The sequence below is a fragment of the Linepithema humile genome, chromosome 7, assembly GCF_040581485.1.
Source record: "Linepithema humile isolate Giens D197 chromosome 7, Lhum_UNIL_v1.0, whole genome shotgun sequence".
NCBI classification, from domain to species: domain Eukaryota; kingdom Metazoa; phylum Arthropoda; class Insecta; order Hymenoptera; family Formicidae; genus Linepithema; species Linepithema humile.
In genome coordinates, this window is record NC_090134.1 from 22,755,717 (window position 1) to 22,770,830 (window position 15,114).

Below are 15,114 nucleotides of genomic sequence, written 5' to 3' on the forward strand. Positions count from 1 at the left end.
ACGCGAAAGAAGCGAAAATTAGTATCGGAAGAAGAGAGAGAACGAACGGCTCGTCGACCGTATATCGCAATGTGTGCGTCTTTCTCCGCTTTGTGAGAGAGGAAGAGGGAGAGGAGAGGGAAGAAAGGGGTCCAGAGAGTGGAGAAGGGAGAAGCGTTAGGATCGATAACCCATGTACACGCTACATAGTACATAACTCATATGAAGCATACGAGAGAAAAAGAGGAACAGAGCTGATGGAAGACTGAGCGTAAATGAAAGTCTGGGTTATCAATGACACGCAAAATTCTTATGGCATACCGAAGAAAGAGAGCATTATACTTTCCGCTATTATTCGAATTCCAGATATCTCTCTCTCTCTCTCTCTCTTTCTCTTTTCTCTTTCTTGCAACGATGAGCAATAACGTCCGTTTTAAACACACTACCGATCGGTTCTGCCAATGATTTGCTTCGTTTCTTAATAACACGACCCGGCCACGGTCTCAAGACACATATGGCTGTCGCGAAACATCACAACGATCCGACCTATTTTTCGTCAGTCCTTATTGCGCATTCGAATTAACGTCAGAAAAGAGAAGGAGAAATCGGTCGAAATCTTCCTAGCAACCGTGATATTTCTATTCTTCTATATTCTGCAGCGAAATTCTAAATGTGTACTTTTTATGCAAATTTTTCTCATTAAAAAAATTCACTAGACAAAAAACCCCTAGCTTCTGAAATGTCAAATTGTGCCATTTTGATTTCGATTTAACATGCCAAGCACGTTTATATATTTCTAGGATTAAAAACTACGGAATGATCACTACGAAGAATTCGTAAACACAAAGTCGTAAATATAAAATCATACACATAAATCCGTAAACACCCATAAACCCTTCACAAAGAGCTTTTTCAAAATTCCTAGGAAAACACTTTTCGCGATATGTGAGTCAGAAATAAAGAGAGAAAAAGAGGAGAAAAAATTGGCGCGTCCTTGAGCCCCTTCCATCAATCCTGCCCTTTTTTCCCGCCCTCGCCAACGCCCCCAGTCTCGCCTTTCCTACCATCCGTTACACATAAATATTTATCATCCGCGGTCGTAATCAACAGTAGTGACAATAGTAAATATTTCTTCATCGTCCTCCCGCGTATTCTCCGTTGCGATCGCTCACAGATTTTCGTGCCTCCTTCGAGGAACGTAAACAAAACGATTATCTAATTATCGAAGCGTGGAGAGCGTCTGCTTTGAAACGCGAGATCAATAATTAAACCGATATAACAAGCAGATAACTATTCACAAGTATTTTGAGCAAGATGTATCGCGATATATTTTTCTGAACTTGTTAAAGTTAATATCACTTTGATAAAAATGCAATTGAATTAGCTATAATGATTTATGAAAGTTCTATATTAAATACCTCTTGTTAGCCAAGTTTTATATGGTTCCCTTCAAAGAATAAGGTTCGCTTTTAATCATCGATCCAAAATTATCCCGTAATTAAATTTTGACGTAACTTTGTTTTACGCAAAGTTGACTTTGAGTTCACTAAAGAAAACAATCATATCATTATTTTGTGTATTTTACAATATATCATATGTAATCTTGTAAGCACCTTCAGGTAAAAATTAAAAACGTTTACTACTTCGGTTTTCTAATATATCATAAATATTTTTTACAAAAGTTTAATATGTCGTTAAATTAATTTTCTGCACAGCTAACATAATAAGCCTTGCATGATGTTGTAAAGTTTCGTGCAAATTAATAAAAAGCTGCTTCCTACGTAAACAGTTTTAAGAAAACTTTAAATTCTCAAAATATATGTGTCACTTTAACACGTTGTATACTACATATTAATGTTTGAAAATCATCAGGTTAATGTTTTAAGATTAATGTAAAACATATGCAAAGCAATAAATATTTCATAATACACAAAGTTGAAAAATTTTCATGATCGTACTTCAAACGATTGCAACACATTAAATTTTTCTTGTGCTAAAAAAAGAAGACAGAGAGCATTGGGCATCAACTTGTACGCGAGTGTTCCGTTTAAACATACATATTTCGCACGTGAATATTTTACGATGGCGCTTCTTCTTTTTCCCAGGGCACCGTTCTCAATTTATTTACGAGACATCGAGCCACATAGCTGCGCGCATGTGGACGTCATAAATGTACGCCGCGTAATTTAAGGGCAAACTATTCACAAGAGAGATCGCGTTTTAAGTATCAACATTACTTCGTAATTTGAAATATCATGGTTATTGAAAAAAAAAAAAAAAAAAAAAAATGCCAGCATCTTTTAACCCGCACATACAAAATATTATGTTATGATTCTGCGAAAAGAAAATAATATAAAAACAAGAATATTTGCGTCGTTTGTTAGGCAAAACTTAATCACTCTTCTACACACACAAGTGTACACGTTTTTAGATAACATAATCTTCCGATGAAATGTTCAGTCCGGTCAATTTTAATTATAACGCATCATCTTATAATCTGGTTAAGTTAATCGATCAAACGCCATCAATTTTAGTCGATTGTCACCGATATCTCATCCGAAGAAAACAAACCCCTTTCTCGATAGGCTATTATCGTAAGCTCACAAGCTGTTGACAAGAACAGGAGTATTACAGATCGGTATAAGGCAAGAATTGGATTATACTCTACGCGCGTGCTATACACATGAATATATCGGTCATCAAGAGCGGGCATATTCATTTAGCGTGCAACATGCATGCACAAACATAACACACACACATATTGAAATCGCATCGCGTTATCATTGTCGCTTATCCTCGACCGTTCGCCTCCTACCCTCGCCATTTGTGCGCTGTTTTCTTCTGCCAGACGACGGTCTGATTCATAATCTATATACAACAGCGGCGGTGTGTTTGCCGTGCTCGCCTTCTCTCGCTTCCTCCTCTTTGCCACGCCGTAGCTTGTCAGATTAGCTAAGTATACGCCGATAAACCTAACTTTACCCAACGTCACGCTTTTCCCGCGCCGCGAGAACCCACTTCCACGTGACCGAAACTTGACCGTTAAATACTTAATAATGAAAAAGAGCGAGCCAGCTATTAAAGGATGCTTTCCATTTAAGCAGGTCCAGGTCTTGTGTTACTAAGTTCAAAGCGCTCAAAAGACTCATGTGAGTGAGTGAGAAGAAAGAGGAAAAAAAAAGTTGGATCTTCAGGATCTAGCATCACAACAGAGACGGTCTTTAAGGCAATGATATCTATTTGAGAGACAAACAATGCTGGAAAAAAGATAATACACATCCATCCAAATAAAGAAAAAGAAGTGAAAGGACACAAATCGAAGACGTAATATTGCGCATATTGCGTCTTAAGAGATTAATATTTATAAAAAGTTAACAAGATAAAATAAAAATCGACTACATATCAAGCATAACGCGATATATTGTATAGTTCTACGAACGCGATGTAAATAAAATATCGTACAGAGATAAACCTGGCATTGGCTATTCCATTTTATCTGATAAAATACATGGCGCACTGAGTCTACTTCTTTATGTCTGTGGTAAACGTGTATCTAAAAATAGATTTTTATCACGAGTCTGGCTCACGTGGTAGCGAACGTGACGAGTTGCTAGGTTAGGATTTTCAAAGCGTTACTTCGATGTAGCAGAATTCATTCGCAAAACAAAAAAAAAAAAAAACCGTTAAAGCGCGATTAACGGGAATGAACGTGTGGACTTACATTACTGTGGCATTCAGTTCTGGCAAAGGACTGTAAAAGGAATTTGTCGTACGCCGATACGGTCGCATTCTGCTCACGCACAGTCCGCCGTTCCGAGGCGACGGCGGCACTCAGGAACACTCACGCGAAAAAAGGCACAAACATCAACTTGGCGATTCGATTTGACGCGACCCAGGACGAACGTTCATCTGGGAGACATGCCACGGTCGCAAGTTACACGAGATTAAAGAACAACGTACGAAGTTGACAGTTTGAGGTTAGAATCGACAGGTAGCAGTAGTGGTGTACGCATGCGACACGCATGCGTGCTCGCTCGCCGCGCGGTTAGACGAAGAAGTTAAGTTAGGTTTCACGCGGTACTGGATGACATATTATGTTTTTGTTGGAGATAAAAAAGAGACGGAGAATCAGTTTGGCTTATAGGATGTATAGAACTAACATTGTGTATTGAAACAAATTTAAATTTGGAAAAAGATTCAGCATATCGCCACTCTTTCTCTCTCTTTTCCTATCATTCTCATAATCCAACGTGTAGGAAAGATACTCACAGCCAACTCTTATCTCTATGCCTATGATTATTCATTATTTATTTATGATAATTCATCTATAAAATTTTAATGTTTGGAGAATTTAATATTTTACGTATTGCTCAACTTCATAGAATCAATCTTGATCTGTCATTGATAACGTATCACGAATTTACGAATCCACTCGCCTTACTCTTTAAAAGTCTTGCGAATCTCGAGGCCGTATTTAGTGAGGGGCGAGTCATGTCTCTTTAAATAAGCAATCTCGGATCAAAGTCGAGAGAGTAAACGAAAATCCACGGCGCAACGGAGAAGAATGCTCGTGTTTCTCACTGAAGAATTAAGCGATTTAATTTATCTCGCAAGGATTCATGATTTGCGCAATTGCGAGAAAATTCGCACATAATCGCATATTCACGTAACAATGGATCGTAAAGAGTTTTTTGTATCTCACAGAGATATTTTCTTAAAATACTATCATATAGATTCGAGTTTCCTGCGACACATCACAGATTTTTTTACGACAGACCGAAGATTCGTCAAGGAGTAGGTAGCAGATAAACGTGGGCGAAATATGCAGAATATTTACGTGACGACATTAACAGATTGTAGTGGAGATACAATGTTGTTTTGGAGACTTTGTACTTTTGAGATACCTGGCGAGTTTTCAAAGGCGCCCCGAGGTCGTAGACTAAATGTATAAATTTAGCTCGTCACAGACATACGCATATTGAAAGTTTTAATCTCTTTCATACAAAACTGGGACATATCGCAGTGCCAGTTTGTGTATATTAAATTTTTTTTCCATATCTGTAATAAAATACAACATATCTGTCGATACAAATTTTTTTAACAATGAAAGGAGGCATCAACAATCTTTACGATACATCGGTCTTTACGTGAAATTTTTCTATGGCAACTGATTAAGATAAAATTAAATTCAAGCTGATCGATAAATCTGTCGTTAATACTGTCATTATTATCATATCAATCGATATCGTTCGATCGTAATAATCGAATATTGTCCGATGAATTGTATATCAAGAAAGATATATTAATATATATTAATCGTGGGATGTTGCATATATATATACAATTATTCCCTCGAAAAATATTTCATGGTATTTTTTCTGATTATTATTCCTAATCAATATGTGTATGAGTCATTTATTTAAGAAATGTTACCAATAAAGGAGTTTAAAAGCGTGAAATAGGTAGTTTCTAAAAATTGTTAAAATCAATATGATGCATTCATATACGCATTGAAATTTAGAATGTAAGAAAATAGAACGTATATTTCAAAAACAACCTACAAATAAATATTTTTCTCAATAAATATTACCAAGAGACTTTCCATGTCAATTAACTACGAAATAAGTTGTACGAATATTTTAGTTTTTATACCGATGCAACTTCAATTTGAACAAATTTGTTAAAGACGATAACACCGTATACGCGTATACACGTTACAACAACAGTGAAAGTATTGCAAAACTCTATCGACTGTACACCTGCTTGAGAATCAAACGGCTCTCGCAAATTTAATTTTGCGCCACGTCCTTTTGAACTTTGTGATATCGTATTGTATTCGCAAATTTCCCGGTACTCGTCGCGCATTCTTCACTGTGTAATAGGCTTAAAATACGATGCAAATGGAGCCAAGAGAGGCTCGCGGTTCGTACATAAAGTGTATTCTAAGCCGCGCGACACTTATATAACCCACGGCTAGAACTTCGCGCAGATTGCGTTGTCTCAGGCAAAAATATCTCACCTTTCCCAGTAGCCTGACTGTAGTGCATGATAAAGCATACTTGAATGTCTCTGTGTGAATAAGTCGATAAGCACGAGCAAAAAAAAACGTGTGCTAATGAAATGCAGCCAATTTCATCATTCGAAAAAGTGTTACTGATCGAATTACGCGTTTTATGTCTAATCGAGCGCTAGCGACAAGATTGCTTTTTGAACGCATAAATGTCTATACCCATTTACTGGCAGATTTATAATTATTTTTTATGTATAAATACATTTTGACTTGAACATACTATTGGCTAATGACGAAATCGCACAAATTACATTTTCTACGTGAAGAGCTTTCACACAATTAATGTTTTCTTTTTATTTCCAGGTGTAATTATAAAAACTTGAATTCTACTTAAAAGTTTGGTATAATATGAAATGTATTTTGTTAAATTGCAGGACCTTTTAAAAATATAAATACCGCTTTTAAACACGTTGACAAAATATTGATTATTTTATACATAAAATAAATGATTAGCCCCACAACTGATGTAAAACTCTTAATATATTTATAAGAAATGTCAATGCATCATTACTCATCGAAGAGCTTGATATATGCGGATGGCTTCGTTGTTCCCTGTCAACATTTTTCTCAGAGGCATGATTCCACAGTCAGCACGTCAACTATAAATGCCAATACACACGGTGACAGTGTACGTAGCAGCGTTAGATACTCGGAGGAAAAAAATTGCAGTCGCGTCACGTCGCAACATTCTCTTGTTCGCAAAGCATCCGTTCGCCGTCGCGAACGTTCGCCTTTATACAAGACACCGTGTAGAAAAGTCATAATGATCTCATATCTTTATTCATTAACATCCCGAGAACGCCCGCAGATGTAACGAGCAGCGACGACAAAAGTATCGCGAATCCCTGATATCATCCGTCATTAGATGTCGCATTATCCAGAAATTACTTATCCTATGTCGTAAAATTCTAAGAGTCGTGGAGAGAAAAAAATGAATGTTAAGCTATAAAATGAACGGACGAAAGCTATAAAATGATATTTTACGTCGATTTTCCGATGGAAAACGTTTTTCGATTTCATCTTCAATTGCTCGATAATAAATTTATAAAGCTCCACAATGTGCAAGCTTCTACTAAGCCGTGAGCTTATATAACAAGAAGCTTAAGTTGAAGCTAAAGTTTATACAAGTGGAAGCTTATGTATCAATATACTTGATTACAGTGTAATCTTAAAAGTCCCACAATTTTATGAAGCACGTTTCCGCGCTTTAAGCATACAAATACAATTCGAATTATTGCGGGGCAACATAAAAAACATATCAACTGTGAAAGCTCTTCGCATAGAAAATAATTTCGCGACCAAACTAATACATACATCAATTCCCACATTAATATTTCTTGATTTCTTTGTTTTGCCATATTATAGAAGTCTGTGTAATCAGTCAGTTTTTTATACAATAGAACTAATAGTAGTACAAGAGACGCAATTGCGACCACGCAAGATAACTAGCGCAACGCCACTACGTAATGCCGACCTCTACATCTATCTGTCTCGTTGCTTATTGTGCACGTAACAAAATACTTCTGCAACCAGAAGCCCGCAGTAGGTCTTTATTTTCGTATCGCGACTTCACGACGGCGACGTTCATCAAGAAAATGCGAATAGGGTCCTATAGCTATGCGAGCAATTTTGTAATCCAGTGAGTGAATCTGCGAATCTGCGAGTGAATCTCACCAACATCGAAACTGTAGTGCGATAACTCGTAACGCGAACGAATATTTTGTCACGATACGCGATCGTTTTTCGGCGCAGGTACCCGCACATTCAAATGTGTCATAAGCCGAACGAGTCTTGAAAAGCGTACGTTTTCAAGCTTCATTCCCGTCGCTACGGGCGGACCATCTCGCCGCGCGGATTCTACCTGCTATACCTGCCGACGCACGTTCCTACACACGCGCCCCACATCCCTTTTTCCCTCTGCCCTTTCGCTCCACGCACATTCTCTAGTCATCCCCGAGGCCGGACTTTGTTCGTGGACTTTCCTTCTCAAAATACACGTGCGCCGCAAGCTGCTTGCCGGTCGCGTCAGCTTTCGATTCGTTTCAACCGTGCGTAGTGTCGAACAAAACGCATGTGAGTGAATTGTACGGCGCGTCCCGTTTCCCTGTTTCGACGAATTCTTGTAAGAGCTCTTTTATCCCATTTATTCCTTAATTTTTACAAACACAGCAGAGGAAAGAATAAGGTAAATCGAAAAGAGCCTTTGATGCAAAATTGCAATAGCTACCAAGAGTCTAAGCGCATCGTGTAAGTGAGTTTGCAATAAATATATAATCCAAAGAAGATGTGTTCAAAAATGAGTTCAGATCGTTTTCAATGATTGAGAAAATATTCGCCGGACATTGTGTCGAACGTACACTTGCCATTCTCAGCTCCATTCGTGAAATATTTCAGGCAGTTTAAAGAAATGGTCGAGAGCAACAATTCTTAAATTCTGTACACAAAAGAAAAAAGAAACTTACCTGTGCAGCTGCACGGGAGTGGACCTCGCAGGTACGTGCTGGTTATGCGAAGTCGGTGGTTGGGCCTGACCCCTGCCGGGGTTCGACGTCGCGCCGACGAGCGAGTGGCCATGGGAACCATGGGGGTGACCATGGGGGTGGGGGTGCGAGTGCGGAGGATGGGCGTGCGGGTGAGGATGATGATGGTGATGCAGATCTCCCCCCACAGGACCCACCGGACCTCCCACCCCCAGTCCACTCACTACCTGAACTTGCTTGCCCACTGTCTCCATCACCCCTAGCGCATTGTGAACTGAAACAAACGAAAATCGCTGTATTATACTGCCGTGTCAATTTTTTCATGCTTTTTCGATAATCCAGTAATTAGTACTACCACATTTTTTTTAATTAAAACTATCTCAAGCCGCGTGAAAATCAAAATGTCGCAATATTTTATCAAGTTCCAGTTGCAGGATAAGTTTATAAAATTTGCAGATTATGGCGAAAGCACAAAATAAGAAGAGAGATTTGGGGGAAATCACGCAAAAATGTATAAAGTGGAAATTATAGAAAATTAAGTAAAATTCTAAATAATAAAAAATTTTAAAACCTAAAAAGTATTTCAATAAGTATTCAAATTAATGCAAAAATTTACAAAACAAAAATATTTTCCAAATTATAAGAAACATCACATTTTCATACATTTGTATGATTTGTATGTAAAATTTATCTCTAAAGCAAAGCTTTGATGCGTCGATATTTACAACAGCTTCGAGGATCGTCCGTGTAAAAATAAACATTGAATGAGAAAGCTATTTTCGAAAAAGATTTCGCACAGGTATTGTACATTTTAAGCTTCAAATTATCCCAATCAATGGTTACCTTCTAACGTTTCAATCGTGGAAAACCTATCAGTAGACCATTATGCCCACTATGAGCATTATTAGTGGGTCAATTATGGCGATACACACGTCACCGATATCGTTCAATTATTATCGACGTAGTTTTTCATATGCCCACTTAGCGTGAATAGATTGAATGCATCAATAGCGACCAGTCATGACGCTGCGGAAACGTACGCGCGGTCTGTTTACCGTGTGCCTTTCCTTTCGCGACGGCGAGGTGTATCAATCGTACCGGTAGATATTAAAAGGCAACACGAACGCACGAAAGACGCACATCGCGCAATATGCAATTACAGTTACATTCAAAACGGGAAGTCGATCAAATTTCTTGCCGATTCACTATGCGTCTTTTATGACACGGCACAAAGTGTCGCTTCACAAGACGGCGAATTAAAGAGTAGTTTGAGAGAAACAATGGGTACTATTACTAGAGAAATATAAGACACAAACATTGTTCACGAGTTCCGTTACGAAAACACAAGATTGTTACAAATCACGCCTGTGAGATTGAGAACGCGTTAAAATTAGTCTAGATTCTTTAATTCTTCGAGTGCCAATTTTGACTTTCTCAAGTTTTCGGAAAAAAGTCGATTTAGGTCACTGTTACTGAGATACGCCCTGTATAATGTCGGCATGAATTACTCATTTCTAGAAATTCTCATTTTGCATGACTAGCATAAGTAAACTTGGAAGCACACAGTAATACATATAAATAAGATATAAAAATTCTTTCGATCTCGGGTACGAAATGGCGACGTGAGATATGCAATCACCGTAAATTACATTACTTTTAAAATGAAAAACTCGATCAAATCAGTTAAAATTTCATTTCAAGTTTAATTATTTCGAATTCTGGAGATTTTTGCACAAAAATCGACGTACTTTGATCGCAGTTGTCGATATCGAGATATATTTTGTATAATATCGCATAAGTTGCACATTTATAGAAATTCCCACATGACTGGCATAAACGAACTTAGAGGCGCGCGGTAATACATATATTCATGTCGAATGGCACAAGAGAGATGGTGGACGAATAAACGCGGCATATACGGGTGGAGCATAATAAAACACGGATGTATACACGTTCCGCGTAGTGCATAAATTTATACGCGCCTGCATGTTTCCGTCAAAGTGTATCAAGAAATACTCATGTAACGTAAGACAGTGCTTCTCAAATTCTAGCAAGAATTGTACTTGAACGATCGTTTCTGATGTCAACGCATTTGGACTTGAGCTTGCAACAATTCAAGATATTAATGTAGTTAACAAGTTTAACCTTGTTTTGCATAATTAACTGATAATATACTTATAGATTTTTAATATACATATATTTAATATACAGATATATATATATATATATATATATATATATATATATATATATATATATATATATATATATATATATACACACATACATACATACATACGTACACACAGGCTGTCCCATAAGAGGGGGACTGAAACTAATTAGCTGTCATTTTTTTAAATGTCGCAATATTTTAATAAGTTCCAATTCCAACAAAATGTACTTGGATTTTAAACAAGTATATCCGGAAGAGGAAATAAAATAATTCGCTAAGAAAAAAATAAAATAATATTATTTTATATTTGACTTGGTTTAGCCTAGTTTTAAAGGGATTTTAATTAAGGATGTATATAGTTAATTTCATGTATCTTAAATTAAATATTTTAATCAAATTCAAGTGACAGTTTCGTCCACTCTTTATGTATGCATACTTGTAAATGTGCTTCTGTAATGTATTAATTACACATGAAGATGTACTGATATTTTATCAGCTCATGTTATTAGTAAAACAAGGTTCAAATAAAATTAAAATACAATTCAGCTCGATTTTAAAATGTACATTGAAAAATTAAGAATATCGCGCGATAAACTTTCCATAGATCGCTTTTAATTTTACGATGACTTTACTTTTTTAATAAGAGGTAAGTTTAATCGACACAAGATACAAAAGAAGGATATAAAATCGATATTGGGTTCTATAGAAAGCGGTACAGTAGCGGTACGTCGGATATAGATAGAATTTTTTTCTCTTAAGAATTGAAAGATTATTCTCCCCATTTTTCGGCGCTCGAGCTCGAGCCTTATCTGATGCCACACAGCCTCAGCAGCGATGAGTCGAAGAATGAGTCATCCATTAACAAAAAGTGACATTGTTATGGTCTTAATTTTTACATTATAAAAGCAATTTTAATAAAGTAGTAAGATTTTTCAAAATATAACAACACCACACATTCACATAATTTTTAATTAAACATATAACAAGACTTGTTTCGACGTATAATGTGTTTTCAGAAAGACAAAAAGCGTCCGAAAAGAAGCAAAATTAATAATTACAACATTGCTAATACTGATAACAAAATTCTCGGGATATTTGAAAATAAATTTTGAAAAAACGCGCTGCTGTGGCACAATGCCGTGGCACAAGCATAATCTCGAGCAATGTGCTTATATTCAGAAATTACTGTCTAAAGGATTTCGGTCGCGCGATGTTTAGAGACCGTTTCTAGTGTGCTGTCTGCTCGTTCTACGGCAGACAGCAGTCCGTCGTCACGCGAACTCGTCGTCGTATCTTCGGACCGCAACAATTCTGCAAAGAAAGGAAAAGTTCGCGACGCGCGATAGGCAAGTCGTGCTTGCCATCGCGTTATAAAGGCACCAATAACGATCGATGCGCGAACGTTGAGTGAAGGAAAGGCGCTCGCGGAGAACGAATCGAGAGCAAATCAAATTCACGAGCGACGTAAGTTTCGTCACAAGCGGAAGCGGAATTGACGTAAATGCAGGCGTTCGAATCGAACAATGTATAGGAACACGCTGAATTCTGTCACTGTTACGAGTGAAATTACGGGAAATATATTCAATCGGTCGGAAACGCATTTAATCGCTTCATTGTCGAGCCGAATTTAGAGCAATACCTTTTTTGAAAATTTTTAAAATAATTTATTATTCATCATTGAATTGCTTCCTTCCTTTTTGGGGGGGAGGGGGGAATCCAAAATAGTGCTTCATCGAAAAGTATTATAAACTAAATCAATTCTGATTAAAATGCAAAACTTGTGCCATTTTTTATATAAAGAAAACGCGAAGCTGGCAACTCGTGGACTACACATTTATAATAGCCACTTTTTGAAATGCATCCAGGACTCGAAAATTCATTGGCGAAGAGCCAGAAAAATCCATTATCAATCGTACATTATTTTCAAATATTAATATAAATATCAAGAATAATATAAGACTTGACAAAAATTCAGGCAAAATATGTAAATTCAAGATTTGGCTTGCAGCGAGCGTAAACGGGTCGAATAAGTGGCGATGACAAATCATCGCTCGAGAAAGATGCGGGGAACATTGCGTCACGTTCACTGCGCGGCTATCAGAACGCTCGCGGGCAAAAGGGGCGGAATCTTATAAGCGAGCATGTGTGCACCTGCTCTGCGCTAAACTAAAAATGACGTTCGGATGGTAAAATACGGGATGCCGTGTTATTAAAGCGGAACTGTTCAGCGCGCGCAAGCGAACCTCCGAGCGGAGCGCGAAGTCAACGACACGTGTATTTCTGTCGCGCGTCATTAGCCGACTCGCGTCGAGTCGACTCTTTGTCTTTAAATCAACGATACGGCGTCAGGACACGATGTTCTTCACGCTTTCGAGCCACCGCGTCGCGTAGTGCCGGAAACACGCCGGAAATTATCGGCTGGCAATTTGCGGTGCTTGTTTTCGAGTCCACCCTTAATCCGCGCTTGAAATTAAAAATTAAACTCGCACAGCTGCAGCTTTTGATATTTGCGCAAAATGTTTACGCTACGCGCGTCCCACTCCGCGCGATTATTCGGGCAGAATGTAATTTGCGTCGAAAAAGAATAAAAAATTTCGGTATGACGAATGCGTCGGCGACTTCCCGCGCGGGTCGCCGAGCGATTTCTTCCGTCTTCGTTCCACATATTCCCGTTTCGTTTTCTCTTTCTCTCCGCATCTCTCTCTCTCTCTCTCTCTCTCTCTCTCTCTCTCTCTCTCTCTCTCTCTGTCCTCCCCCCCACCGTGCCCGCCCCCTCTTCTGTTTCCACGCGCTTTCCCCTCTGGTATCGTCCCATTCTAGCTCGTCGCTTTCCGCTCGTCGCGTCTCTCCGTCGTCGCGTCGGCTGTTTTATACTGGAACGCGGATCGATATCGGAGTCCTATATAATACCGTGTATAAAAGCGTGGTAGATATGCAAGGTTGGAGAGAGAGAGAGGGAGGGAGGGAGAGAAAGAAAGAGAGAGAGAGAGAGAGAGAGAGAGAGAGAGAGAGAGAGAGAGAGAGAGAGAGAGAGAGAGAGAAAAGTGAGGACATTCGCGCAGCCACGGCAAACACGCGGAAACGGGGAAAAATAAATTAATTAAGGGCGTATCGACGCCGCACGCGGACCTACATCTGACGCAGCGTCGCGGCGATGAAGAGAAAGCACGAGAGGACGGCGATGCGCGCTGCGAAACTTGTATTCAAAGGAGAAGAATTTTGCCGGCGCAGCACGATCATCGCTGCCACTGCGTATCTCTATTCCACGCGAAAGCGAAAGAAACTTTGCTGCCGTAACCAATTGCTCAATATCACGGCAAAATCCGTTTCATTCCGTAAAATAGAAAAATCTCACTGAGAAAGTAAAGATAGAGTTTGAAATTAAAACGTAGCGCAATTCGTAATCAGTCTTAATGAATATGTTAATTTCATGAAATTAAGTTTCTAAAATTCTAAGGTTCATCTACAATAAAATGTTAAATTGATTTTGACTGAATCATAATGGAATATAACTTTCATAATATTTTCATCAACGCGTTAACCCGCCGCGTTACATTAATTTGATACTAATTTTATTAAAGATTACGGTGTATTTCTCAGTCCGATTGCACTAAATCCGTATTCATCGTTTTGGTGGAAACTTTCAATGAGCGAGTAACTACTCGAAATTCCTCAAAATCGCCGACGACTGCGTTACGCGTTTTACTATTTCTAAAAATTACCGCCCGGCACGACGGACATGTGTCCTTCATTATACACCCCGGTGCATTCTTCCCTCGCTCCAACTTTCTCTAAAACCGTCCTGCCGTACGGCTCGCGCCAGTCAGCGTCTGCGTCTCGTCTAACTGCACAAAGAGAGAGAAAGAAAGAAAGAGAAAGAGAGAACTATGCAGCAGGCAGCCATCTTTCCCCGCGCTTGGAAAAGAAGAACGACCGACTCGCCTGACGGAGTAACCAGCGGCGCGGAGTTCACGCACACCAATGTGCGGGCAAACACGACACGCATACAGACGCACACATTGACCGACAACAGGCCGTTACCTGGAGAGGATCAGACACACGTCCGGCTTCGCGCGGCCAGAAGTTTAAACCAGTGAGCGGTCGTATTACGAGCATATGCTTGCAAGAAAGCCATCACCCATAAACCGTCCCTTTGTGATTTTGAAAAACCTCGCAGATGATTCAAAATTCCTTCACGATATATTAGCAGTAATTTTAGCTTTTAAACGCAAGAGTCAATAATCAAGATTTGTAAAAACTCAACAAATGATTTCGATAAATTGAAATTGAATATCATCGAAAGAGAGGATAGCCTTAAGATTTTTCCAAAGCTCACTTTAGACGATCTAGAATTCGCGACAAAATTCAAGAGATAGAATCTATCTATAATTGTATATGCTGTAACACAGAAA

General features: G+C 38.6%; 1 protein-coding gene across 17 annotated transcripts in view; it reads right to left on the minus strand.

Annotated features, from left to right (window-relative positions):
• The window catches only part of Smr (Smrter), a 90,928-nt gene that overhangs the window by 41,908 nt on the left and 33,906 nt on the right, over nt 1–15,114 (minus strand). For 16 of the 17 annotated variants that reach the window (XR_010891120.1, XR_010891121.1, XM_067358716.1 and 13 more), the window contains one exon: nt 8,512–8,803. Coding sequence is in view for 15 of the 17 variants with exons in the window: in XM_067358716.1 (XP_067214817.1) it covers nt 8,512–8,783 (272 nt within the window). In the remaining 2 variants the exon portion in view is untranslated. Of the gene's footprint in view, nt 1–3,700; nt 3,942–8,511; nt 8,804–15,114 lie in introns of those variants that run through there. The other variant, XM_067358725.1, reaches the window with a different exon arrangement.